The 27,740-nt window shown below is 48.1% G+C and overlaps 1 protein-coding gene across 1 annotated transcript; it reads right to left on the reverse strand.

The window, feature by feature from the left end:
• Positions 1-24,893: 24,893 nt before the first annotated feature.
• Positions 24,894-27,093, reverse strand: IL31 (interleukin 31). The gene is made up of 3 exons (XM_054441845.1): positions 27,029-27,093; positions 26,715-26,863; positions 24,894-25,605 (listed from the first exon to the last, which is right to left on the reverse strand). The coding sequence occupies exons 1-3, from the start codon at positions 27,042-27,044 to the stop codon at positions 25,276-25,278; spliced, it is 495 nt and encodes a 164-aa protein (XP_054297820.1). The 5' UTR covers positions 27,045-27,093; the 3' UTR covers positions 24,894-25,275.
• Between the last annotated feature and the right edge of the window lie 647 nt (positions 27,094-27,740).

Here is a 27,740-nt window from a genome sequence, read left to right on the forward strand (position 1 = left end):
ATGTAGAATGCAGTGGGTTGATACACAAGCTCTTGTCTGATCAAACCCCCATACCTCCCCTGAGGAGACACGAAGCAAGCCTGGGCCTTGAGAACCGGGGGTCCCAGAGGGAAAGGTGAGCACCTCACAGACTCCTTTGGGCTGGAAGGAACTCAGTTTCCACTGAGCTCAGCAACAGGTGTCTGTGTTAATGTTTTGAGCGCAGCTCCATACCTACCTGGGATCCTAAAAGATGGTAGGGGCATGATTGGAGGAGAAAGCAGAGTTTGGATGGGTTGGGGAGGAAGTAGCAGCGACAGGAGCGGGACAGGAGCAGGATCCGGAGGGAGCGAGGCCGGTGCCCTGGAGTCCTGTTCCTCGATGTGCACTGGGCCCTGCTCAGGCTTAACATTTCCGGCTGCTGCAGGGGCATGTACAGCTCTGCACAGTTCTCAAGGTGGTGGCGTGGTTAATTCCATTACAGACAAACCAGTCATGTCCGAGGTAGCAAGGCTATATGGGTCAGAGAAGCCTAACAGGGCTTTTCCCTCTCGTAAGTGGCCTCACCATCCACCACTCACCCAAGCCCAAATCCAGAGAATTATCCCTGAAGTCCTTCCTCTCCCCTCCCAATACCAAGTCCTGCCAAGTTTCTCTTCTCAGTTTCTTCTAAATACACATCCGCTTTTCTCCATCCCCGCTGCCATCACCCTCATCCAAGTCACGTCATTGCCCAAGCAGCTCAAGTAGTGGCCTCATCCGTCCTCCACATCATAGCACAAGCTTTAAAAAGCCCAAGTCCAGCCAGGTCACTCTTCTCTTCAGTCCTTCCAGCGCTTTCCAGATAAAGGCCCAGGCCCTCATGGAAGCCCCTCCCCTGCTTTCTTTGCTTTTTTTTTTTTTCGTTTTCTGAACACACCAGGTTTGGTTTGGTTTTGCTGTTTACAGTTTTCCCAAGGTCTGTCTCCTCTGTCCAAGCACTTCCCCATCTCCACTCTTTTCCTTCAGGTCTTTCCTTAAACATCAGATCCTCAGAAACCTGCCTTCATATTCTCTCCCCACCACACAGGTGCACGCACACATGGAGACGGGCCTTGGAGATGCTCTCAGGACACCGATCGTGTTGAATTACTCAGTTTCTCTTCCCCACCAGATTCCGAGCCCACCAGGACAAGGGCCTGGTGCCGTACCTCACACAGACCTGGCAGGAAGCAGATATCCAGACGGCCTGTGGATGAACCCTCCTGGAGCCCATCCTGCTCCAGCTGCCTCTGCCCACAGCCCTGGGACTGGTGGGGCAGGGGAGGAAAGGGGATCAGAGGGGGCAGGTTGAGCGACAGTAGGCGTTGACTCTGAAGACTGCGTAGGTAATTTCAAAACTTCAACTTGAGTAATTGTAGCTGTGAGACTAATCTCTAAATGGCGTGAAAAGCATTTCATCTTGATGTGGACTCGATTCTGTAGAACATGGTTTCCCTTATTTTCGGTAAAGATCTGAAATTAGACTTGTATAGGGTGGTGTGATTGAACTTATCCTGAAGTTTAATGCATGTACTTTCTACCTTTTTAGTTCAGAAAATCTTCAGTACACACAGAAGTGGAGAATAGTGTAACGAGCCCCTTCATCATAATGAATGCTCACCATCCACTTTAACAATTATCAACTCGGGGCCAATTTTGTTTTCTTCTAAGACCTCTCGCCCACCTCCATTATTTTGAAGCACATTCCAGACACCATATGGATTTCATCTGTTAAGTATGCCTTTTTTTTTTTTCTTTTTGAGACAGAGTCTACTCTGTTGCCCAGGCTGGAGTGCACTGGTGCAGTCTCAGCACACTGTAACCTCTGCCTTCCCGGGTTCAAGCAATTCTCGTACCCCCTCCTCCCGAGTAGCTGGGACTACAGGTGCCTGTCACCAGGCTGGGCTAATTTTTATATTTTTAGTAGAGACAGGATTTCACCATGTTGGCCAGGCTGGTCTTGAACTCCTGGCCTCAAGTGATCCACCCCCACCTCGGCCTTCCAAAGTGCTGGGATTACAGGCATGAGCCACGGCACCCGGCCGTAAGTATGCTTTTTAATAGCATTTACAGAACTGCATATATACCTGCAAAGTTGGTCATTTAAAAGTTCCCAAAGGCTTTGTGAAAAGCAACAAAATCACAGTTAATGAGAAATCTGGGGAATGGGGCATTCTGATTGATCAGATTTTCTGTTTCACTGAAAATCATTAGCTAGAAAACCCTCATTGTGTAGAGAGGGGAAAAGCTTTTTAAGATAAGAGTCTACTTTCCTGCCTTAATGGGCTTGGTACAGTGAACAGTCTAATCTCTTCATCTAGTCTGACTGATTTTCACTCCTGGGGGAAGTACTGAACAGAGCTGGTTGGTTCCATTACAATTTTGCATTGGGGGTGAAGCCTGAGTGATCAGGGGTTAGCGGTCCTCCCCAACTTGCCCCCCACACCTGTCCCACAGCCCTGATTCCAACGTGTTGGTGTCTCCCAAGTTCCCAGCACCACCCATCAGTGGACTATAATGACGCTGTGTCAACTCTCCTGTATGTACTGAGATCTGTGTTTCTCTAGTTTCTGTCCCTCCTTTCCCTAATTAACTTGCTGTGTATTTACCGACTCTTCCTGTTTTATTCTCTGACCAAGATGTGGATACTGGCCAGGTGCGGTGGCTCACGCCTATAATCCCAGCACTTTGCGAGGCTGAGGCGGGCGGACCACTTGAGGTCAGGAGTTTGAGACCAGCCTGGCCAACATGGTGAAACCCCATCTCTACAAAAAATACAAAAAATTAGCTGGGTGTGGTGGCAGGCGCCTGTAGTCCCAGCTACTCAGGAAGCTGAGGCAAGAGAATCACTTGAACCTGGGAAGTGGATTCCCAGGAAGTGGATTCCCGGGTTCAAGTGACCCGGGATTCTCGGGTTGCAGTGACCCGAGATTGAGCCACTGCACTCCAGCCTGGGCGACAGAGTGAGACTCCGTCTCAAAAAAGAAAAAAAAAAACCACCCACAAATTAGCCAGGCATGGTGGCGCACATTTAATAATCCCAGCTACTTGGGAGGCTGGGGTGGGAGGATCACTTGAACCCGGGAGGCAGAGGTTGCAATGAGCCAAGATCGTGCCACTGTACTCCAGCCTGGGCAACAGAGCGAGACTCTGTTAAAAAAAAAAAAAAAAAAAAAAAAAAAGGCCGGGCGCAGTGGCTCCGCCTATAATCCCAGCACTTTGGGAGGCTGAGGCGGGTGGATCACCTGAGGTCAGGAGTTCGAGACCAGACTGGCCAGCATGGCGAAAGCTCATCTCTACTAAAAATACAAAAAATTGCCAGGCACGGTGGCTCACGCCTATAATCCCAGCACTTTGAGAGGCTGAGGCGGGTGGATCACCTGAGGTCAGGAGTTCAAGACCAGCTTGACCAACATGGAGAAACCCCATCTCTACTAAAAATACAAATTTGCTGGGGTGGTGGTGCATGCCTGTAATCCCAGCTACTCGGGAGGCTGAGGCAGGAGAATCGCTTGAACCCGGGAGGCAGAGGTTGCAGTAAGCCAAGATCACGCCATTGCACTCTAGCCTGAGCAAAAAGAGTGAAACTACAACTCAAAAAAAAAAAAAATACAAGAAATTAGCTGGGCATGGTGGCAGGTACCTGTAATCCCAGCTACTTAGGGTGCTGAGGCAGCAGAATCGCTTGAAACTGGAGGCAGAGCTTGCAGTGAGCCAAGATGGTGCCATTGCACTGCAGTCTGGGTGTCAGAGCAAGACTCTGCCTCAAAAAAAAAAAACCAGATGTGTGTACTGAAGGTTGTATTTTAATGAGGCTCAGAGAATACAACAGTGACTTTATTGTAAATACAATAAAATCTTTGTTGATACCTGTGATAGGTTGTGGTAGGTGGCTTCTGAGCCAGGAACCAGCCAGATAAGCAGAGATGGACCAGCAAAGGGGTTGGGGCCAGGGCGAGGAGGCAGAAGGGACCTCCCATGCAGAGCCCTTTAGGGAAGGACAAACTTCACAGAAACAGTGGCCAAATCTCACATCTGCAGAGGTTTTGTCTTTTCCTGAACCATTCCCTTTGCTGCCGCCTGGGTCTTTCTCTTGTCAGTTGTCTTCTCTGTCCCTTGCATTTTTCTCCTTTTTCATTGACTCATTCCTCTCTATTCACAAGTTTCTCTTTCTCAAGTCCCTCTACCTCTAACTAACCTTACTTTCCATCTCTGTGCCCAAAACTTGTTCATCCGCAAACACTCTGCATCCCGATAAATGGCATTGACGTCTCCCCAAATGCTCCGGCCAGAAACTCAGACTTCACCCTGGCCTCTTGCTTTCCCTCTCTTGCCACGTTCAGCCTATTAGCAAGTCTCGCCAATAACATCTCCAAAATACAGACGGCCCTGACTTAGGATTCTTTTTTTTTTGAGACGGAGTCTTGCTCTGTAGCCCAGGCTATAGTGCAGTGGTGTTATCTCAGCTCACTGCAACCTTCACCTCCTGGGTTCAAGCGATTCTCCTGCCTCAGCCTCCCTAGTAGCTGGGATTACAGGTGTACAGGTGCCCGCCTCCACGCCCAGCTAAATTTTGTATTTTTAGTAGAGACGGGGTTTCACCATATTGGCCAGGCTGGTCTTGAATTCCTGACCTCAAGTGATCTGCCCGCCTTGGCCTCCCAAAGTGCTAGGATTACAGGTGTGAGCCACCACACCTGGCGATTTAGGATTTTTTGACTTTAGGATGGTGTAAAAGCAATATGCACTCAGTAGAAACTGTACTTAAGATGTTGAATTTTGATCTTCTTCCAGGCTAGTGACGTGCCGTATGATCTCTTCGTGGTGCTGGGCAGTGGCAGTGAGCTGAATGAAGGCAGACAGCCAACACTCCTGCGTCCTGGGCTGCCAGGCGCTTTTGCCCAGCTGTAGGCTGCTGTGAGTGTTCCGAGGCCTTTTAAGTCAGGCTGGGCTGAGCTATGATGTTCAGGAGGTTAGGTGTATTAAATGCATTTTTTACTTAACATTTTCAACTTACAGTGGGTTTATTGGGATGTGACCCCATTGTAAATCCATGAGCATCTGTAATCACAGACCCAGCCACCTCTCCCCATCCCCACTGCCATGACAATAACCCTCTTGCCTGGACAACTTGAATATTCATGTTGTTGTTGTTGTTGTTGTTGATGTTGTTTTGAGACACAGTTTCACTTTGTCACCCAGGCTGCAGTGCAGTGGCGCAATCTTGGCTCACAGCAACCTCCACCTCCCGAGTTCAAGCGATTCTCATGCCTCAGCCTCTGGAGTATCTGGGATTATAGGCACACGCCACCGCGCCTGGCTAACTTTTGTATTATTAGTAGAGACGGGGTTTTGCCATGTTGGCCAGGCTGGTCTTGAACTCCTGACCTCAAGTGACACACCCACCTTGGCCTCCCAGAGTGCTAGGATTACAGAAGTTGGCCACCCTGCCTGGCCCATGTTTTGCCTCTTGCTGCTTTCAGTCAGTTCTCTGTACAGCTGGAATGGTCTTTTTAAAAGATGCTGCTTCAACTTCCAGGGGCTTCCCATTACATTTAGAATGAAATCCAAAGTCCTCATCATGAAGTGCTGTTAGTCCCACGAGATTTGGGTCCTGAGTGACTGCCTGAGTGACAGCTGTCTTGTGCCTGGAAGTCTTCTTCTGTGAAGTGTGGATAATAATCACACCTCAAATTTGCTGAGTTTGTAGTCAGCACCTATAAAGGCAGCAACTTTTCTTTTTCTTTTTTTTTTTTTTTTGAGATGGAGTCTCACTCTGTCGCCAGGCTGGAGTCTAGTGGCATGATCTCAGCTCACTGCAACCCCCACCTCCCAGGTTCAAGTGATTCTCCTGCCTCAGCCTCCCAAATAGCTGGGATTACAGGTGCGTGCCACCACACCCAGCTAATTTTTGTGTTTTTAGTGGACACGGGGTTTCACCATGTTGGCCAGGATGGTCTCGATCTCTTGACCTTGATCCCAAAGTGCTGGGATTACAGGTGTGAGCCACCGCACCTGGCCTAGCAGCAACTTTTTTTTTTTTTTTTGAGATGGAGTCTTGCTCTGTCGCCCAGGCTGGAGTGCAATGGCGCGATCTCGGATCCCTGCAAGCTCTGCCTCCCTGGTTCACACGATTCTCTTGCCTCAGCCTCCCAAGTAGCTGGGATTATAGGCACGTGCCACCATGCCTGGCTAATTTTTTGTATTTTGTTGGTAGAGACCGGGTTTCACTGTGCTGGCCATGCTGGTCTCTAACTCCTGACCTCGTGATCTGCCCGCCTCGGCCTCCCAAAGTGCTGGGATTACAGGCGTGAGCCACTGTGCCCAGCTGCAACTTTCCTTATTCTTCATCTCCGTTTCCCCATTCCTGACAAAAATGTCTCAGTTTATATCAAGGCTACCACGAAGACTGTCCAGCTCAGTCAGTAACACCCTGGCAGCATTTCTGAGTTTTCTTTTTTCACGGCAGCCTGTCCGTCCCTTCCCATTTGTCAAATTTTGGGTGGTGAATTCTTTCTCCAAAATGTTGCTAACTGTGGTCCCATCCCATGCTGTGCACACAGCTGGTATAAGTCAGAATTCACTTATCTCCTAACAGAACTCTCCCAGCACTGATCAAAAAAGATCAGGAAACATCATCCTACTTTCTAACACCCATCCCTTTTTCTTTTTTCTTTTTTTGTAGAGATGGGGTCTTCCTATGTTCCTCAGGCTGGTCTCAAACTCCTGAGCTCAATCATCCCACCCACCTCAGCCTCTAAAAGCACTGGGATTACAGGCGTGAACCACCACACCTGGCCTTTCCCCATTCCTTTTTCTTTTTTTTCTCTTTTTTTTTTTTTTTTTTTTTTTGTTGAGACGGAGTCTCACTGTTGCCCAGGCTAGAGTGCAGTGGCACGAACTCGGCTCACTGCAACCTCTGCCTCCTGGGTTCAAGCGATTTCCAGCTAATTTTTGTATTTTTTTTAGTAGACAGGGTTTCACCATGTTGACCAGGCTGGTCCCAAACTCCTGACCTCAAATGATCCACCGTCCTTGGCCTCCCAAAGTGCTAGGATTACAGGCAGGAGCCACCGTGCCTGGCTTCTTCTTTTTTTTTTTTTTTTTGAGATGGAGTTTCGCTCTTGTTGCCCAGGCTGGAGTGCAGTGGTGCAATCTCGACTCACCGCAACCTCCACCTCTAGGGTTCCAGTGATTCTCCTGCCTCAGCCTCCTGGGTAGCTGGGATTACAGGCAAGAGCTACTATGCCCGTTTACTTTTTTTTTTTTTTTTTTTTTTGTATTTTTAGTAGAGACAGGGTTTCACCATGTTGGCCAGGTTGGTCTCAAACTCCTGACCTCAGGTGATCTACCTGCCTCTGCCTCCCAAAGTGCTAGGATTACAGGCATAAGCCACCATGTCCAGCTCCCATTCCTGTTTCAAAACTCTGCCTCCCTCCACGCCTGCCCTCAGCAGGAGCACTTCAATTTACAAGTCTTCTAGAATAAGTCCCCCCACCCCGTCCATTGCTCGCATTCAATACAACAGTAACTTCAATCCCATTGCTTCCCGATTACGATTATGATTACGCAGCCCAGGTCCCAGCAAGAGGAGCTCTCTGTGGCTACTCAACCGCACCCCACACTTCTTCCCTCTGTGCCGCTGTGCATTTCCCTCCCTGGAAGGCCCAGCGCTCTCTCTCCGCTGTGGCCTGGCCCGGCCCTCCCTGCTGTGCCCCCGGAACCACTGCCAGTGCTCCATTTCTGCTGCTGATATCAAGTGCGCTGTAGCTGTCAGTACCACATTTTATCTCTCCTTTTTCAGGACAAGGACCACATCTCATTTTATCTGTCATCTATCATAGCACACAGCTTCTATGTCCCAGGCACTTGGTAATCTCGCAATTTAAGTCACATCTACCACTGCCTGCCAATGTGAGCCCTAGGAGGTAGACACTTTATAATACCCATGTTAGAGATAAGGAAATTGAGGCTTACAGGGTTATATCAGATACACCCCAGGCGTGAGCCACTGCACCCGGCCTTATGTTATCCCATTTTCAACTTCAAAAAACTCTCCATATAGAGATTGTTGTCCTCATTTTACACATGAGAAAACAGGTTTACCTTTCAACATAAGAACATTTAACGAACCAGGAGTAGATGGAGTAGAACTTCCCCAGCCTGATGAAGAGCATCTACAAAAAGTCCACAGCTAACATCATGTTTAATGTGAGAGACTGATGCTTGCCCCTAAGATCAGGAATAAGAAGTGGATATCTGCTCCTTCCCCTTCGATATTGTCAATATCAGTATCGTCCTGGAGGTTCTGGTTAGGGCACTTGGGCAAAACAGAGAAATACAAGATTTGGCCAGGCACAGTGGCTCCCGCCTATAATCCTAGCACTTTGAGAGGCCGAGGTGGGCAGATCATTTGAGCCCAGGAGTTCCAGACCAGACTGGGCAATAGTGAGACCTCGTCTCTACAAAAAATAAACAAAATTAGCTGGGTGTAGTGGTGCATGCCTGTAGTCCCAGCTACTTGGGAGGCTGAGGCAGGAGAATCTATTGAACCCAGAGGCGGAGATTGCAGTGAGTCAAGATCGCGCCACTGCACTCCAGCCTGGGCAACAAGAGCGAAACTCCATCTCAAAAACAAACAAACAAAACATAAAAAAGAGGCCGGGCATAGTGGCTCACACCTGTAATCCCAACACTTGGGGAGACTAAGGCAGGTGGATCACCTGAGGTCAGGAGTTCGAGACCAGTCTGGCCAGCATGGTGAAACCCCATCTCTACTAAAAAAAAAAAAAAAATACAAAAATTAACTGGGTGTGGTGATGGGCATCTGTAATCCCAGCTACTCAGAAGGCTGAGGCAGGAGAATCGCTTGAACCAGGAAGGCGGAGGTTGCAGTGAGCTGAGATCGCGCCATTACACTCCAGCCTGAGTGACAAGAGCTAAACTCCATCTCAAAAAAAAAAAAAGAAGAAGAAAGAAAAAGAAATACAAGGCCTTCAGATTGGAAAGGAAGAAAAACCATTTGCAGATGATACGATGGTATGCGTAGAAAGCCCTAAAGGATGCACACACTTTAGAGCGAGTGAATGGGATCAGCAAGTTGCAGGACATGGGATCAGTATACAACAATCAGCTGTCTTTTTTTTTTTTTTTTTTTTGAGACTGAGTTTCGCTCTTGTCTCCCAGGCTGGAGTGCAATGGCGCACTCTCGGCTCACCGCAGTCTGCGTCTCCCAGGTTCAAGCAATTCTTCTGCCTTAGCCTCCCGAGTAGTTGGGACTACAGGCATGTACCACCATGCCAGGCTAATTTTGTATTTTTAGTAGAGACAGGGTTTCTCCATGTTGAGGCTGGTCTTGAACTCCTGACCTCAGGTGATCCACCCGCCTTGGCCTCCCAAAGTGCTGGGACTACAGGTGTGAGCCACCGCGCCCGGCCAATCAGCTGTCTTTCTGTACACTGGCAAGAAATAGCCCAAAAATGAAATTAAGAAAACAATTTCATTTTCAATAGCATCAACGAAGACAAAATACTTAGGAATAAATTTAACCAAGGAGGTGCACTCAGTATCATACTGAAAGTTATACAACAGTGTTGAAGAACATTATTCAACCATACAAAGGAATGAAATACCGATATGTACTACAAAGTGGAAGACCCTCAAAACCATTATGCTGAGTGAGAGGAGGCAGACACAGAAGGCCACATGTTGTGTGGTCCCATACAAATGAAATATCCAGGGCCAGGCGTGGTAGCTCACACCTATAATCCCAGCACTTTGGGAGGCCAAGGCAGGTGGATTGCTTGAGCCCAGGAGTTTGAGACCAGCCTGGGCAACTTGGCGAAACCCTGTCTCTACAAAAAAGTACAAAAATTAGCTACAAAAAAGTACAAAAATTGTGGTGGCACACGCCTGTAGTTCCAGCTACTTGGAAGGCTGTGATGGGAGGATCACTTGAGCCTGGGAGGTCAAGGCTAAGATTCAGTGAACCATGATTGCACCACTGCACTCCATCCTGGGTGACAGAGTGAGACCTGTCCCCCCCAAAAAAAAAATTAAAATTAAAACTAAAAAAAGAGAAATGTGCCAGGCACGATGGCTCATGCCTGTAATCTCAGCACTTTGGGAGAGTGGATCACCTGAGGTCAGGAACTTGAGATCAGCCTGGCCAACATAGTGAAACCCCATCTCTACTAAAAATTCAAAAGTTAGCCAAGCGTGGTGGCAGGCACCTGTAATCCCAGCTACTCGAGAGGCTGAGACAGGAGAATCGCTTGAACCCAGGAGACGGAGGTTGCAGTGAGCTGAGATCACGCCACTGCACTCCAGCCTGGGCAACGGAGTGAGACTATCTCAAAAAAAAAAAAAAAAAAGTAGGCTGGATGTGGTGGCTCACGCCTGTAATCCCAGCACTTCAGGAGGCCGAGGTGGGTGGATCACGAGGTCAGGAGATCAAGATCATCCTGGTTAACACGGTGGAACCCTGTCTCAACTAAAAATACAAAAAATTAGCTGGGTGTGGTGGCGGGCGCCTGTAGTCCCAGCTACTTAGGAGGCTGAGGCGGGAGAATGGCATGAACCCAGGAGGCAGAGCTTGTAGTAAGCTGAGGTCGCACCACTGCACTCCAGCCTGGGGTGTGTGATCCAGAGCTGGATTTAAAAAAATAATAATAAAAATAAGAAGTAGTGTTGAAATGTCAGTTAAAGTATAGAGATATTGAAATCCTCATACATGGCTAATGGGAATGTGAAATGGTGCAGCCACCATGGAAAACAGCCAGGCATTTCTTCCAAAAGTTAAAAGTAGAGCTACCATGTGGCCCAGCAATTCCACTCCTGGGTATATACCCAAAATAAATGAAAACAGGGGCTGGGCACAGTGGCTCACGCCTGTAATCCTAGCACTTTGGGAGGCCGAGACGGGCAGATCACTGGAGGTCGGGAGTTCAAGACCAGCATGACCAACATGGAGAAACCCTGTCTCTGCTAAAAACACAAAATTAGCCAAGCGTGGTGGCGCGTGCCTGTAATCCCAGCTACTCAGAGGCTGAGGCAGGAAAATTGCTTGAACCCGGGAGGCGGAGGTTGCGGTGAGCCGAGAGCACACCACTGCACTCCAGCCTGGGCAACAAGAGCGAAACTCCATCTCAAAAAAAAAAAAAAAGTAATAATAAATGAAAACAGGGATACTTGCAGGTAAATGTTCGAAGCAGCATTATTCACAATGGCCAAATGTGGAGACAACTCAAGTGTACTTGAAGTGATGAAAGAATAAACAAAATGTGATCTACCCATACAATGGAATGTTACTCAGCCGTCAGAAGGAATGACGTGCTGACACACGCTGCAACATGGATGAACCTTGAAAAAGGGAAGAAGTCAGACATAAGAGGACAAATACTATATGATTCTCTTTGTGGGAAATTGTGGAGTAGGCCAGGCACGGTGGCTCACACTTGTAATCCTAGCACTTTGGGAGGCTAAGACAGGCAGATCACCTGAGGTCAGGCATTTGAGACCAGCCTGGCCAACATGCTGAAACGCTGTCTCTACTAAAAATAGAAAAATTAGCCAGGCGTGGAGGTGGGCCCCTGTAATCCTAGCTACTTGGGAGGCTGAGGCAGAAGAGTCGCTTGAACCTGGGAGGCAGAGGTTGCAGTGAGCAAAGATCTCGCCATTGCACACCCCCCTGGGCGACAGAGCAAAACTGTCTCGAAAAAAAAAAAAAAAAATTGTGGAACAGGCAAATCCATCGAGACAGAAAGCAGATTAGTGGTTTCCAGACACTAGGGAGACTGAAAGCAAGTGGGTAGTGACTACTAATGGGGAGATAAGAATGTTCTGGAATTATATAGTGACGATAGGTGCACAACTCTGTGAATACACACACACTGCTAAACTGTATAATTGTTTAATTGTAACTTTTAGAGATGAAGTTGTTTGTCTAAGGTTATGTCACATATAGTAAGTAAAGGACCAGAAACTGAATGCAAGAATTGCTGCTCTTAGCACTAATGCTGTTGGGGGAAAATGTTTCCAGGGCCATTGAATAGGAAATTAATAACATTGGGATCTTGAAGAGCCTCAGAATTGTCATTCTAAGTATTCCTTCTCACTATAAAGTACTGTCATTTTGGGTAGTGCATAAAAGGGCTGAGAGAAATAATATTGCATTGGTTTTACTGCAAAATTGGTTCTACAAGGAGTCACGCCAGGGGACTGCTTTGTCCATTCAGCGGGGAGATCCAAAGAGCAGATGAAGAGTTGGGGACAGTGGAGCTGAGCCTGGTGTCAGAGATGGTTGAGGAGAAACACTGATGTCACAAACCCACTGCTACAGTAAGACATCTGGGAGTGCTAAAGCCTTTTATTCCCTTATTACCAACACTTGGAAAAGCCTTCGCACCTCTCCATTTCTCACCTTCTTCTCTCTAAGAGCTATTTCTTTTTTAAAACTTGAATTCATGTTTGACTGATTTCTAAAATAACACATACTAACTTTAGAAAATTTGGAAAATACATTAAAATATAAAGAAAATTCTTGGCCAGGCATGGTCGCTCATGCCTGTAATCCCAGCACTTTGGGAGATCGAGGTGGGATCACCTGAGATCAGGAGTTCGAGACCAGCCTGGCCAACAAGGTGAAACCCCATCTCTACTAAAAATACAAAAATTAGCCTGGTGTGGTTATGGGCACCTGTAATCCCCGCTACTTAGGAGGCTGAAGCAGGAGAATCGCTTGAGCCTAGAAGGCAGAGGTTGCAGTGGGCCGAGATTGCACCACTGAGATCAAAAAAAGAAAAAAAAAAAGAAAAATTCTCCCCCTGCCCGAAGATCTTTTTTTCTGGCCAGTCTTGCTTTCTGTCTATATGTAAGATAAGTGGACACACACACACACAGACACTTTTTTTTAAACTTATATTTTAGGTTCAGGGGTACATGTGAAGGTTTGTTACATAGCAACATGGTATGGTTAGGCTTTGTGTCCCCACCCAAATCTCATCTCGAATTGTAATCCCCACGTGTCTAGGGAGAAGCCAGGTGGAGGTGATTGGATCACGGGGGCAGTTTTCCCCATGCTGTTCTCGTGATAATGAGTGAGTTCTCACTGATGGTTTTATAAGGGGGCACTTCCTCCTTTGCTCACCACTCTCTCTCACCTGCGGCCGTGTAAGAAGTGCCTCTTCCGCTTCTGCCATGGTTATAAATTTTCTGAGGCCTCCCCAGCCCTGCAGAACTGTGAGTCAATTAAACCTCTTTTCTTTATAAAATACCAAGTATCGGGTATGTCTTTTTTTTTTTTTTTTTTGAGACGGAGTCTCGCTCTCTCTCCCAGTCTGGAGTGCAGTGGCGCGATCTCAGCTCACTGCAAGCTCCGCCTCCCAGGTTCACGCCATTCTCCTGCCTCAGCCTCCCAAGTTGCTGGGACTACAGGCGCCCGCCACCAAGCTTGGCTAATTTTTTTGTATTTTTAGTAGAGACAGGGTTTCACCATGTTAGCCAGGATGGTCTCGATCTCCTGACCTCGTGATCCACCTGCCTCGGCCTCTCAAAGTGCTAGGATTATAGGAGTGAGCCACCACGCCCGGCCCCAGGTATGTCTTTATAGCAGTATGAAAATGAACTGCCGGGCGCGGTGGCTCATGCCTGTAACCTCAGCACTTTGGGAGGCCAAGGTGGGTGGATCACCTGAGGTCGGGAGTTCAAGACCAGCCTGACCAACATGGAGAAACCCTGTCTCTACTAAAAATATAAAAATATAAAACATGTGCTGGCAGCACATGTCTGTAATCCCAGCTGCTTGGGAGGCTGAGGCAGGAGAATCACTTGAACCCGGGAGGCAGAGGTTGCGGTGAGCCGAGATGGCGCCATTGCACTCCAGCCTGGGCGACAAGAGCGAAACTCCGTCTCAAAAAAAGAAAATGAACTAAGTAAACTTGTGTCACGGGGGTTTATTATACAGATTATTTCATCACTCAGGTATTAAGCCTAGTACCCAACAGTTATCTTCTCTGTTCCTCTCCCTCTTCCCCCGCCTCCCTCCTCCCCGCCTCCACCCTTCCCCTCAAGTAAACCCCAGTGTCTGTTGTTTCCTTCTTTGTGGTCATCGGTTCTCATCATTTAGCTCCCACTTAGAAGTGAGAACGTGTGGTATTTCGTTTTCTGTTCTTGCATTAGTTTGCTGAGGATGATGGCCTCCAGCTCCATCCGTGTTGCCCCAACAGACATATTTTTTAACACAATGGGGGATCGTCATAAATATATTTTATAACCTGCTTTTATAAATTAACATCATACTTGAAGCATTTTACCCTGCCATTAAACATTCCTTGAGAAAATGACTTTGAACGGCCACTGTTCATTGCCTTATTTTCAGTCATCGGGGTTGTATAGCGGCCGTGAAAGTGTGCCCCTCAGATTTCCCACCCTGGGAGGTATAATTGACCCAGGGCCCCAGCTGCTGTGCCCCGAAATCCATCACCCAGCACATGGAGACCCCGCTTCCCACAGGCTTCTCCCATCTAGAGACAGCATGGCAGGGATGCTGAGGCTGGCTCGTTCCTGGGAGACCCAGGCTTCTCTGAGGATTTTCCCACATTCGTGCTGAAGTCTCCCAGGATGGCACCGTAGGCTGAGACGCTGCCCACAACCTCCTTTCCTTCCTTCCTCCTGTCCTCCAGCAAGAGTCAGACCTGCCTGTGGTGGGACAGCTCCGTGAGACCCCTGCTCCCTCCTCTTTTCCCTCCCAGGCCTGGCTCTGATGAATCTCTTTATTTATTTAGTATTTTTTAGAGACAGAGGTCTCACTCTGTCACCCAGGCTGGAGTGCAATGGCACCATCTCTGCTCACTGCAACCTCTGCCTCCCAGGTTCAAGTGATTCTCCTGCCTCAGCCTCCCGAGTAGCTGGGATTACAGGTGCCCACCACCACACCTGGCTAATTTTTATATTTTTAGTAGAGACGGGGTTTCACCATGTTGGCCAGCCTGATGTTGAACTCCTGACCTCAGGTGATTCTCCCGCTTCCATCTCCCAAAGTGTTGGGATTACAGGCATAAGTCGCCACGCCTGACCTTGATGAATCTCTTGCATGGCAAAGAATCCCGTCTTGGTCCCTGCTGCTAGAGGGCCTGGACTGACACAGGTCACCTCCACTTCGGTTTGTTTGTTTGGTTTTGGTGTTACCCTCAATGCTATTATGAGCATGTAAGTGCACATATCCCAACCAAATCTAGGATTATTCCCTTAGGAAATTATGTGAGGCAGGAATTCCAGGAGAGGGTTACTGGGTAGAGAGATAATCCCTTTGTAAGGCTCTGATTCGTGTTTCAGAAGTGGCTGAGTGGGCCTTTCTCACCCTCAGGCCTTCTTACTTGTAAAGTTCTGCTGATGTGAAGGCATAAAAACCCTCCTGTTTATTTGCCTTTCTTGGTTACTTGTGAGGTTGAGCAGAGTTTCACGTTTACTGCTTATTTAATTTCTGGTTGTATATGTAAGCTTTTCTTTTTTGTTTTGTTTTTTTGTTTGTTTGTTTTGAGACGGAGTCTTGCTCTGCCATCCAGGCTGGAGTGCAGTGGCGTGATCTCAGTGCACTGCAACCTCCACCTCCCAGGTTCAAGTGATTCTCATGCCTCAGCCTCCCGAGCAGCTGGGATTACAGGCATGCACCACCACTCCCAGCCAAGCTTTTCTTTTGTTTTTCTCTCCCCTCTCCTCCTTCGTTTCTCATTTGTCTCTCTTTATCTGATTACATCTTCTATTTGCTTTGTCTCTTTTTTTTTTTTTTTTTTTTTTTTGAGACAGAGTCTTGCTCTGTCACCCAGGCTGGAGTGCAGTGGTGTGATCTCGGCTCACTGCAACCTCCACTAGCCAGGTTCAAGTGATTCGTTTGCCTCAGCCTCCCAAGTAGCTGGGATTACAGGTACCTGCTGCCATGTCCAGCTAATTTTTGTATTTTTAGTAGAGACGGAATTTCACCATATTGGGCAGGCTGGTCTCGAACTCCTGACCTCAGATGATCTGCCCACCTCCATCTGCCAAAGTGTTGGGATTACAGGCATGAGCCACTGCGCCCAGCTTCTTTTTCCTCTCATCTCTTAATTCTCCAGAATAGGAAAATGATATTCTTTAAAATTGTTTTGTTACAGCTCTGTATTCCCTGTTCTTCCTTGATAAATTGGGCAGGTTTAAGCTTCGACCCCATCTTAGAAAGGTTCCCCTGAAATAAATAAATCATATTATCATATTACCATTTTGTTCTCTGTGACTCTTGATGTTTTGTTTGTTTGTTTATTTTCCTTTCCTCTCTGAGTTGGTGGCACTGAATTTTTAAAAGTAATTATTTTGGACTGTTTCGATCACACGACACACCCTGGAAATTGGTGTCTTTTTGCCTCTTTCTCTCTTTCTTTTTCTTTTTTTTTTTTTGACGGAGTCTCACTCTGTTGCCATGTTGGAGTGCAGTGGTGTGATCTTGGCTCACTGCATCCTCCGACTCCTTGGTTCAAGCCATTCTCCTGCCTCAGCCTCCTGAGTAGCTGGGATTACGGGCACACGCCACCATGCCTGGCTAATTTTTATATTTTTAGTAGAGACGGGGTTTCACCATGTTGGCCAGGATGGTCTCGATCTCCTGACGTCGTGATCCACCTGCCTTGGCCTCCCAAAGTGCTGGGATTACAGGCATGAGCCACCACGCTCGGCCTTTTTTTAATTTTTATTTTTTTGAGACAGAGTCCTGCTCAGTCACCCAGGCTGGAGTGCAGTGGCGCGATCTCTCCTGACTACAACCTCCGCCTCACAGGCTCAAGCCGTTCTCCTGCTTCAGCCTTCCAGGTAGCTGGGATTACAGGTGCCTGCCACCATGCCTGGCTAATTTTTGTATTTTTATTAAAGATGGAGTTTCACCATGTTGGCCAGGCTGGTCTTGAACCCCTGACCTTGTGATCCGCTGCCTCGGCCTCCCAAAGTGCTAGGATATTACAGGAGTGAGCCACCATGCCTGACTTTTTGTTTGTTTGTTTGTTTGTTTGTTTTGAGTTGGGTTTTGCTCAGTCGCCCAGGCTGGAGTGCAATGGCACGATCTCGGCTCACGCAACCTCCACCTCCTGGATTCAAGCGATTCTCCTGCCTCAGCCTCCTGAGTAGCTGGGGTTACAGGTACATAGCATCAAGCCTGGCTAATTTTTGTATTTTTAGTAGAGACAGGATTTCACCATGTTGGCCAGGCTGGTCTTGAACTCCTGACCTTGTGATCTGCCCGCCTCGGCCTCCCAAAGTGCTGGGATATTACAGGAGTGAGCCACTGTGCCTGACGTTTTGTTTTTTTGTGTTTTTTTGAGACTAGTTTTGCTCAGTTGCCCAGGCTGGAGTGCAGTGGCATGATCTCGGCTCACTGCAACCTCCACCTCCTGGATTCAAACGATTCTCCCGCCTCAGCCTCCTGAGTAGCTGGGATTACAAGCACCCGCCATCAAGCCTGGCTAATTTTTGTATTTTTAGTAGAGACGGGGTTTCACCATGTTGGCCAGGCTGGTCTTGAACTCCTGACAGCAAGTGATCCAACTGCCTCGGCCTTCCAAAGTGCTGGGATTACAGGCGTTAGCCGCCGTGCCCAGTCCTTTTTGCCTCTTTCTAGGTTTTGGCAGATTATCATCAACATAAATTCTAGTGACTTGAGAGTTTGTGCTAGTTGCATTCCAGGTAACTTAGGAGTTATCACACTCACCCCTGTGGTGGGTTCTGTCCCATGCTGTGTCTTTCGGGAAAGGCAACTATGAGTTAGGTTTTTTCCTCTTGCATATGTTGTGGGAGGTGATCTTGATTTACATACAAATGTCTGCCCCTAATCTCCTTCCCTATCTCCCTTTGACATTTTTCTTGTTTCTGAGAATCTGTGGGGAAAACAGGCATCAAGGCAAACGTTTCCATACAGGTAGACCGCCTGCATCAGGCCTCAGGGTCTTGTGCCAAAAACAGCGATCACCATGAATAGGAGTGCTGCTACAGGCTGCAGCCCGGATGAACCTTGAAGACACAAGGCTACGAGAAAGAAACAGCCACAAAAGACCACATGTTGTCTGATTCCATGTATATGAAATGGCCAGACAGGCAAACCCATGGAGACAGGGAGTGGCTTAGTGGTTACCAGGGGCTGAGGCTAGGGAGGGATGGGAAGCTCCTGCCCATGGGCATGAGGTTTCTTTATTTTTATTTTTTGCAGAGATGGGGTCTTGCTGTGTTTCCCAGGCTGGTCTCGAATTCCTGGGCTCAAGCGATCCTCCCACCTCGGACTCCTGAAGTTCTGGGATTACAGATGAACCACCATACCCAGCATGGTACAGAGTTTCTTTTGGGGATGATAAAAATGTCCTGGAATTAGATAGTGGTGATGTGGCACAACTGTGAATATCTTTAAAAACATCAAATTGTGGCTGGATGTGGTGGCTGTTGCCTATAATCCCAGAACTTTAGGAGAGTGAGGTGAGAGGAAGGCATGAGCCCCGGAGTTCAAGACCAACCTGGGCAACATAGTGAGACCTCATCTGTATAAAAAAACAAAACAAACACAAAAGACATCCAATTGTAAACTGTATGTATGTATGTATTTATTTATTTATTGAGACGGAGTCTCACTCTGTCACCCAGGCTGGAGTACAGTGTCATGATCTCAGCTCACTGCAACCTCCATCTCCCAGGTTCAAGCAATTCGCCTGCCTCACCCTCCTGAGTAGCTGGGATTATAGGTGCAGGCCACCACACCTGGCTAATTTGTGTATTTTTATTAGAGATGGGGTTTCCCCATGTTGGCTAGGCTGGTCATGAACTCCTGACCTCAAGTGATCCGCCTGCCTCGGCCTCCCAAAGTGCTAGGATTACAGATGTGAGCCACCACACCTGGCCCAATTATACACTTTAAATGGGCTAACTTTACAGTATATAAATTATATGTTTTAAAAAACTGTTTAAAATACTGATTCTGGGCTGGGCGCGGTGGCTCATGCCTGTAATCCCAACCCTTTGGGAGGCTGAGGTGGGTGGATCACATAAGGTCTGGAGTTCGAGACCAGCCTGGCCAACATGGTGAAATTCCATCTCTACTAAAAATACAAAAATTAGCCGGTCCTGGTGACACGCACCTGTAATCCCAGCTACTCGGGAGGCTGAGGGAGGTGAATTGCTTGAACTTAGGAGCCAGAGGCTGCAGTGAGCCGAGACTGCGCCACTGCATTCCAGCCTGGGCGACAGAGCAGGAATCTGTTAAAAAAACGAAAACAAAAACTGATTCCAGGGCCCAGCCAAAACTACTAAATCAGAACCTCTGGGTGTAAGCCTAGGAATCTGCATTTCACCTCCCTCTCAGCAGTACCGGCTGTGTACTTTGTTTAGAAATCACTAAGCATTTCAAGACAGTGATGAGAACAGAGGGTGAAAACAAGCTCGGGGCCCTCTGAGCTCTGGGCCCCATGACTGAGTAGGTCACAGGCTCGTGAAGCTGGCCTTGCAGCCCGGAACGAAGCCTGCATGCTCTACCCAAAGGACGGACAGAGCATTTGGTTAGCGGGTTTGCCTCTTCATCCAAGGACCTGGAAGGAGAGGAGAAACTAGCGACTTCTAAAGGTTTCCTCTCCCTGTAAGAGCAATGCGGTGGTTTTAGTGAGAAGAGTGCAGCGGAGTCCCCCGGCCTGTGGCTGAGTCATCTCCAGAACTGCGGGCTTTCAGTGACAGAAGGAGAAAGGCTGAGCCTGCGCTAGATCTGCGGGAGCTCCTTGGTCAATCCATCAATCCAATAGCATTAAATGACTCTTCTGGCAGATTGAATCAGAATGGGAATTCATTAAAGGAGACCAGGTGGTTCGCGGAATCGCTGTGAGCCTGTTGCTCATGGGAACACGTCTGGGGTGGGGGATACCAGGCGGCCACTGAGAGCTCAGCCCCTGTTCCTCCAGAGAGGGGATCTTGTTGCAATTGCCACCTCTCCCTGCAATGAAGCACCTGCCACCATCTCTGCTGCTTCATGTCACCAGTGTCTGATTTGAAGTCTGATTGCATTGCCGCGGTCTCAGGCCCACAACCTAGCTACGAGGGAGGCTGGGAAGACAAGTGTCACATTTCAGTTTCTGCAGCAGACAGCAGGCCCTGCTGCCCACCAGACAACCCTTACCCAGAATGAGCACAGGTCAAGCTTTTATCCCACCAAACAACCCTTACCCAGAGTGGGCACATGTCAAGCTTTTATTCAACTCAGTGTTGAGGGAATCAGCATAACGCAGCTGATTCAAAGGAGGAGATGAGAGACTTGTATTGGTTTCTCATCTGTCTGTCTGTCTGTTGTCAATGAAGATAAAGAATGCCAGAATCAAACAGCTCTGTTAGATGTGAAAGTGGTTCATGCTCTACAGTAAATACAACCATAACCTTTGGAGTCATCTTCTCTACTGGGTAGAGATCATTTGCATCTTATCTGTTTTCTCTAAGTTCAAAGACCCTGGGGCCTAATGAATAATACATAATACGTCAAACAAAGTTCCATTCTCTGAGAACAATGCCATCTAATAGAACTTCCTGCCGTAATGGAGATGTTCCGCGTCTGTGCTATCCAATAATGTCGCCACTAGCCGCTGCAGCTGTCGAGCACACAAGATGTGAGTGACACTGAGGAACTGAATTTTTTTTTAAAGTTTTTTTTTTTATTTGAAATGGAGTCTCACTCTGTTGCCCAGGCTGGAGTGCAGTGGTGCAATCTCCACTCACTGCAACTTCTGCCTCCCGGGTTCAAGCGATTCTCCTGCCTCAGCCTCCCTAGTAGCTGGAACTACAGGTGTGCACCACCACACCTGGCTAATTTTTGTATTTTTTAGTAGAGATGAGGTTTTACCATGTTGGCCAGGCTGGTCTCAACTCCTGACCTCAGGTAATCCACCAGCCTCAGCCTCCCAAAGTGTTGGGATTTCAGGTATGAGCCAATGCACCTGGCAAAAAAAAATGTTTTAAGTAATTAAAAAAAAAAATAGAGGTGGGAAGGCCGGGTGTGGTGGCTCATGCCTGTAAACCCAGCACTTTGGGAGGCCAAGGTGGGCAGATCACTCGAGGTCAGGAGTTTGAGACCAGCCTGGCCAACCTGGTGAAACCCCATCTCTACTAAAACTACAAAAATTAGCTGGGCGTGGTGGTGCATGCATGTCATCCCAGCTACTTGGGAGGCTGAGGCAGGAGAATTGCTAGAACCCGGGACGTGGAGATTGTAGTGAGCCAAGATTGCATCATTGCACTCTAGCCTGGGCAACAAAGGCAAAACTCTGTCTCAAAAAAAAAAAAAAGAGGTGGGATCTCACCATGTTGGGATCTCGCCATGTTGCCCAGGCTGGTCTTGAGCTGATCACTCAAGTGATCCACTCACCTCAGCCTCCTAAAGGGCTGGGATTACAGGGTTGAGCCGCAGCACCTGACCTATTTTTGGTGATTTTAGATTTATAGAAAAGTTATAGACAGTACAGAGAGTTTCCATATACCCTTCACCCAGCTTCCCCTAAGTGGGAATTTCTTAAATAACTGTGCAAGTTTAAAAAAACTAAGCGATTAACACTCATACGATATTAATCACTAAACTACCAGCTGTCTGAATTTTCTCCATTTTTTTCACTAATGTCTGTTTTCTGGTCCAAGAGTCAGTCCAGGTTCCCACATTGTGCTTAGTGCTTGTATCTCATTAGTCTTCAATCTGTGACCATTTCTTAACCTTTCCTTGTTTTTCATGACTCTGACACTTTTGAAGAGTGCTAGTCAAGGATTTTGTGAAATGACCCTAGGTTGGGCTTGGCAGGTGTTTTCTCCTGATGGGACTGGGGTGGTGGTTTTGGAAGATCACAGAGAAGTGAGGGAGGTACCTTCTCATTGTGTCATGGGAGGGGTGCGTGATACCCAAGCGTGGGCTCACTGGCCGGAGATGGTGTCTGAGACACATCTCCCCTGCCGCCTTGCCATATTCCCTCTTGTGCTCTGTCCTTTAGAAGGGAGTCACCAAGTCCCACCCATCTTCAAGGGGAGGGAAGTGAAGCCCCACCTCCTGGAGGGAGGAATATTGAAGATTTGTGGACATATGTTAAGGCCACCAGCATGGTTTGAGGGGAGATTCTTTGAGGCTATGCAGATTTCCTGTTTCTCCTTAAAGTTTCACCAGCTAACTTCAGCATTCTTCTGTGGATCCTGCCTGAGGCTGTTATTACTGTGGTGTTCTAATGATGATTTTCTATTTCCCTCATTCCTTCTATATTTATGATTTATTAATTAGAATTCTAGCTGGGCGCAGTGGCTCACGCCTGTAATTCCAGTACTTTGGGAGGCCGAGACGGGTGGATCACGAGGTCAGGAGATCGAGACCATCCTGGCTAACACGGTGAAACCCTGTCTCTACTAAAAATACAAAAAAATTAGCCGGGCGTGGTGGCAGGCGTCTGTAATCCCAGCTACTCTGGAGGCTGAGGCAGTGGAATGGTGTGAACCCGGGAGGCAGAGGCTGCAGTGAGCCGAGATTGCGCCACTGCACTCCATCCTGGGTGACAGAGTGAGACTCTGTCTCAAAAAAAAAAAAGAATTCTATAAGGAACATTTGTCCCTTTTCCCTCATTTATTTGTCTCATCAACCATTTTTGTTGTTGTTGTTGTTTTTTATTTTTTATTTTTGAAACAGGGTCTCACTCTGTTGCCCAGGCTGCAGTATGGTGACGCCATCTCGGCTCACTGCAACCTCTGCCTCCCAGGTTCAAGCAAGTCGTACCTCAGCCTCCCAAGCAGCTGGGATTACAGGCGTGCACCACTACACTTGGCCAGTTTTTGTATTTTTTTATGGAGATGGGATTTCGCCATGTTGCCCAGCCTGGTCTCGAACTCCTGACCTCAAGGGATGCTCCTGCCTCAGCCTCCCAAAGTGCTGGGATTACAGGTGTGAGCCACCATGCCTGGTCCAACTATTTGTTTATATCACAATGAACTTGTGGGTATTTACTTTATTCTTCGAAAGGACATACGGTCATCTTTTTGCCTTATTTCCCAGTTTTAGATAATTTTTCTAATATGTGTAAAGGTGTTCTGATGTAGGACAGTCAAAAAGAGAGAGAGAAGTCCACCACACTGAATATTTTCTGGAAAGATCACGAAAACCTTGTCATTGAAAACTAGGATATCTGGGGGCTTAAATGCCTGCTATGGGGCTGAGTGTGGTGGCTCACACATGTAATCCCAGCACTTTGGGAGGCCAAGGCAGGCGGATCACGAGGTCAGGAGATTGAGACCATCCTGGCTAACACGGTGAAACCCCGTCTCTACTAAAAATACAAAAAATTAGCTGGGCGTGGTGGCGGGCACCTGTAGTCCCAGCTACTTCGGAGGCTGAGACAGGAGAATCGCTTGAACCTGGGAGGCAGAGGTTGCGGTGAGCTGAGATCGTACCATGCACTCTAGCCTGGGTGACAGAGTGAAACTCTCTGAAGGAAAAAAAAAAAAAAGCCTGCTAGGGGCTGCAGTAGAAATACCTGTGAGAATAAAAATGAGAAGTCCAAGACTGAAGTGCATGTCTCAGAGTCCTAACCACATCCCCCCTTACATGTGGACTTGTGCAAACCACACCTCTTCAGTCCTCAGTTTCCCCCGAGATAAGATGAAGATATAGGTGCTGGTAGACTCAAAATTAGTGGTTCTCAAACTCGAGGGTGTATTAGAATCCCCTGGAGGGCCCCATAAAGCCCAGATTGCTGTCTCCACCCACAGACCTTCTGATTCAGTAGGTCTAGGGTGAGACCTGATGATTGACATTTCTAAAATGTTGCCACGGGCTGTTGCTGCTGCTGCTGGGCCAGGGACCCCGCTTTGAGTCCGGGTGATCTCTAAGAAGCCTTAACAGTTGTGGACTTAACATTGATTCAAATGACAAAATCTTTGGACCTGGCTAGGAAGAAGTCCCCTAGGCCCTGAAAACCCAGTGGGGAGTTGTGCAGAGGACACGGTAAGATTGCTGCATGCCGCGCCTGGCATCGAGGGCCTGTGAGACCCAGCCACTGCCCGGGGAGGGTCAAAGCCTGGGTAAGGTGGAGAAGCTCAGGCTGGAATCTGGGCTCCACCCCTTAACAGCTGTGTGGCCTTGAGCAAGTGACTGACTGACTTCCTGCCTCAGTTTCCCTACCTGTGAAAAGAGGATGGTGCTTAACATGACCTGGCATAAAGAAAATGCTCCATGAGTGTTTATTGCTGCTGAGGTCTTGCTTTGTCTCTGGAGTGAGTGGTGCTGTCCTAGCTCACTGCAGCCTCGAACTCCTGGGCTCAAGCAATCCTCCCACCTCAGCCTCCCAAGTAGCACACCACCATGTCTGGCTAATTTTTTTGTTTTGTTTTGGTTTGGTTTGGTTTTTTTAGAGATGAGATCTTGCTATGTTGCCCAGGCTGGTCCGAAACTCTGGCCCCAAGCAGTCCTCCAGCCTTAGCTTCCCAAAGTGCTGGGATATCTCATCTGTGTTACAACCCTGTGAGGCTGTGGCCATCACCATTGCCATTTCCAGACGAAACTAGCCACCGTGTCCCACCAGGGTCATTATTTCTTTTCTCTTTCTTTTTTTTAAAATAGAGATGGGGGTCTCACTATGTTGCCCAGGCTGGTCTGGAACTCCTGGGCTCAAGTGATCCTCCTGCCTTTATCTCCCAAAGTGCTGGGATTACAGGTGTCAGCCACAGTGCCTGACTCAGGGTCATTATTTTTTATTGAGCCCGTCCAGTGGGAAGAAATGACAGTGGTAGAAGCGATACCTCTTTCTAGAGCATGTCCATCTGCCCTCTGCCACAACTCTACCCAGCTTGGAGTCCCATTTGCCAATGTCAAGCCCCTCACAAAATGTGTCACAGACTATGAGAAAAATTCAATATAATTTATTAAATAGATTCCAAGAGCTCCCCCAGGGAGCATTGACAACTCTTAGTACAATAAATATCAATAAATTAACATAGCTACCACCTCCCGCCCTCACAAGGGTATAATAAGTAAGATTTAAGCCTGCAGAAGAAAAGCATTCCATAAATACCAAGACTAATAACAATAACCTAATGTTTTTCAAGGTAATTCACAAATTCACATCTCAGCCCTCCCGGGACTAGCCCATATGAGGGGTCCCTGAGATTATTCATTGGAAAAATGTACTTAAGGAATCACGGCAGAGTTCCCACACTTAGCTGTCGGTCATCTTTTTAAGGCTCCTTAAGTTCCTGCCATTCCAAAAGGAAGAGATGGCCTTAAGTGGTGGCCTGTTGGGCTCCAGAGGTCAATGATTTTAATGCGAGGTCCATGCACTCTGAAAACTGTTGAGAAATAGTCAGGATGAAGCGTTTACATTCATGGGCGTCTGCTGGCACAGAAATGTTTGTTTCTGGTGCATCTTGAAATATGAGTTTGTCGAGGTGCTCTATGATCTCATCAATAACAGATTTGTTGTCTAACTGTCTGATTGTCTTGAGATATGCCCGGATGGCTGGGCTGTGGATGTTGTTTGGCGGCTGGGCGTCAGGGCTGAGACACGGCAGCGTGTAATTCTGGGACACGAGCACCCCCTTCTCTTCCTCCACCTGTGGAATGAGGAGAAATGGTGAGTGTTGGGTTTGCAATAACAGCTGCAAGTCCTAACAGTGAATGTTTGCATGCTTCCTCCATAAACCGCCTGGATGATATATTTATCTAATCAGTGTCACAACCCTGTGAGGCTGTGCCATCATCAACCCCATTTCCAGATGAAACTAGAGCTTAGGTGGCTGCAGTCCTGAAGCCTGTGCTCAGAACCACTGATCCATCCAGCTGAGGCCTCCCCAGCCTTCCAGAACCCACTCTCATGTGCTCAGGGTGGTGGGAATTGCAGCACATCTGGCCTTCCATGGCGGCTCCCCGCCCTTTGGGACTCTGTGTTAAAGCCACGCACGCCCCACTTACAGAGGAGAGTGTTGGGCTTGTCCGGAAAGGCCTCCGAGATGCAGGTGAGGATTTTCCCAAACAAACCAAGGAGACCGGACCACTCCCTCCCTTCCTCTTTCTAAGGACTAACTATTTTTGAGTCAGACCAAATTGCCAGCAGCACCTCATCAACCTGAACTGCCCAGTCATTTTGGGTTGGTAACAACCTCTGCCTTTTACAAAAGCCAAGGCTAAGGTCTAAATACCAAGGCAGATGGGAAGAGTAATGCCAATTTCATGAATTGTTTCCAAGTTTGGGTATTTGTTCGTTTGATCAAAGCTATCTTGGCTGGGCACAGTGGCTCACGCCTGTAATCCCAGCACTTTGGGAGGCCAAGGCAGGCGGATCACTTGAGGTGAGGAGTTCAAGACCAGCCTGGCCAACATGGAGAAACTCTGTCTCTACTAAAAATATGAAAATTAGCCGGGCGTGGTGGCACGTGCCTGTAGTCCCAGCTACTCAGGAGGCTGAGGCAGGAGAATCGCTTGAACCCAGGAAGCAGAAGTTGCAGTGAGCCAAGATTGCACCACTGCACTCCAGCCTGGGTGACAGAGTGAGACTCTGTCTCAAAAAAAAAAAAAAAAGCCATCTTTGCCTGTCTAGTTTCCCCCATCCCTTCCTGGCATAGCTACAGCCCTGGTTTCAGGTCTGGAGAGAGGAGCCTCTTTGGAGGGCAATGGAAGGCATTTTTAAGAAATCGTTTAGAAAAGAAATCTCTAGGGCACTCACGTCTTTCAAAAGCATCTTTGAGAGGGACTGTAATTCCTCAAGTATTTTCTGTACGTCATCACTTGGTCGTAGCAAATGGACGGGCAACGTGTGGGAGTCCAGCCAGCCTCCCAGGCAGCAGAGCAGAAACAGCATGGACGTCGCGGGGCCTGGAGAGAGAACGATGCCGTGAGCGCATGCATCACACACCCCTGCTCACCCCGGCTCCATCCCTGCAGCCGCTGCTGAGCCAACCCTGGGGGCGGTGCTTCCAGAATCTTCCTGGTGAGATAAGATGATGCCCAAGACTCCGGAAGCACCAGGACCAGCGATACCTGAGTGAGAGGCCATGGCGAGAGAGAGCAAGGCCAGCTTCGGTGGGGGCTTCTGGAGCCAGATGTGTTCGCCATGGCTGCCTGGATGTATATAAAGGGCCAGGGTGAGGAGGAAGAGCAGTCAGCGTCCCGCCCATGGCAAAACCATTTACTCAGCTTTTCTCCAGAAAACACTCAAAGTTCTACTGGCCACGGCTGAGTGAAAGGGCTGAAAGGAAATGCTGAGGTTACCCTCCAGGTGGGCAGATGCCTGACTCAGACACACACATACTTCACAAGAAGGCACATGAATGCATCTTTACCATTCTTCTTGGAAGGAGCCTGTTGATTTGACTAGACAAAATTTTGAAGCCCAGGGTTGACAGACACGACCATACCACCAAGGAGCGGGTGACTTCCAGGAGTTCAAGGCCAGCGCCCACAGGGAATTTCTGGGGAGGAAATGCGAAGCTGGCATGAGATGTGCAGAATGCGGTATCTCTGGAAATTTCTGCAGCATATGCCCACGCCGGTGTGCAGGGACGGCCCCATAACTGCTGTGAATGTGGCGGGTCGAAGGCTTCATCTCAACTCTGTGTGGCCTTGGACATCACTGGACTCTCCATCGTGCCTCTGCAATCTCAGGGCCCGGAACCAGAGACTGTGCTCCAGAGTTATTGCTTGAAATCCTTGTTCATATCTTTTTTTTTTTTTTTTTCAGGGGATCCTGTCA

This window comes from Pongo pygmaeus, chromosome 10, assembly GCF_028885625.2.
Source record: "Pongo pygmaeus isolate AG05252 chromosome 10, NHGRI_mPonPyg2-v2.0_pri, whole genome shotgun sequence".
NCBI classification, from domain to species: Eukaryota; Metazoa; Chordata; class Mammalia; order Primates; family Hominidae; genus Pongo; species Pongo pygmaeus.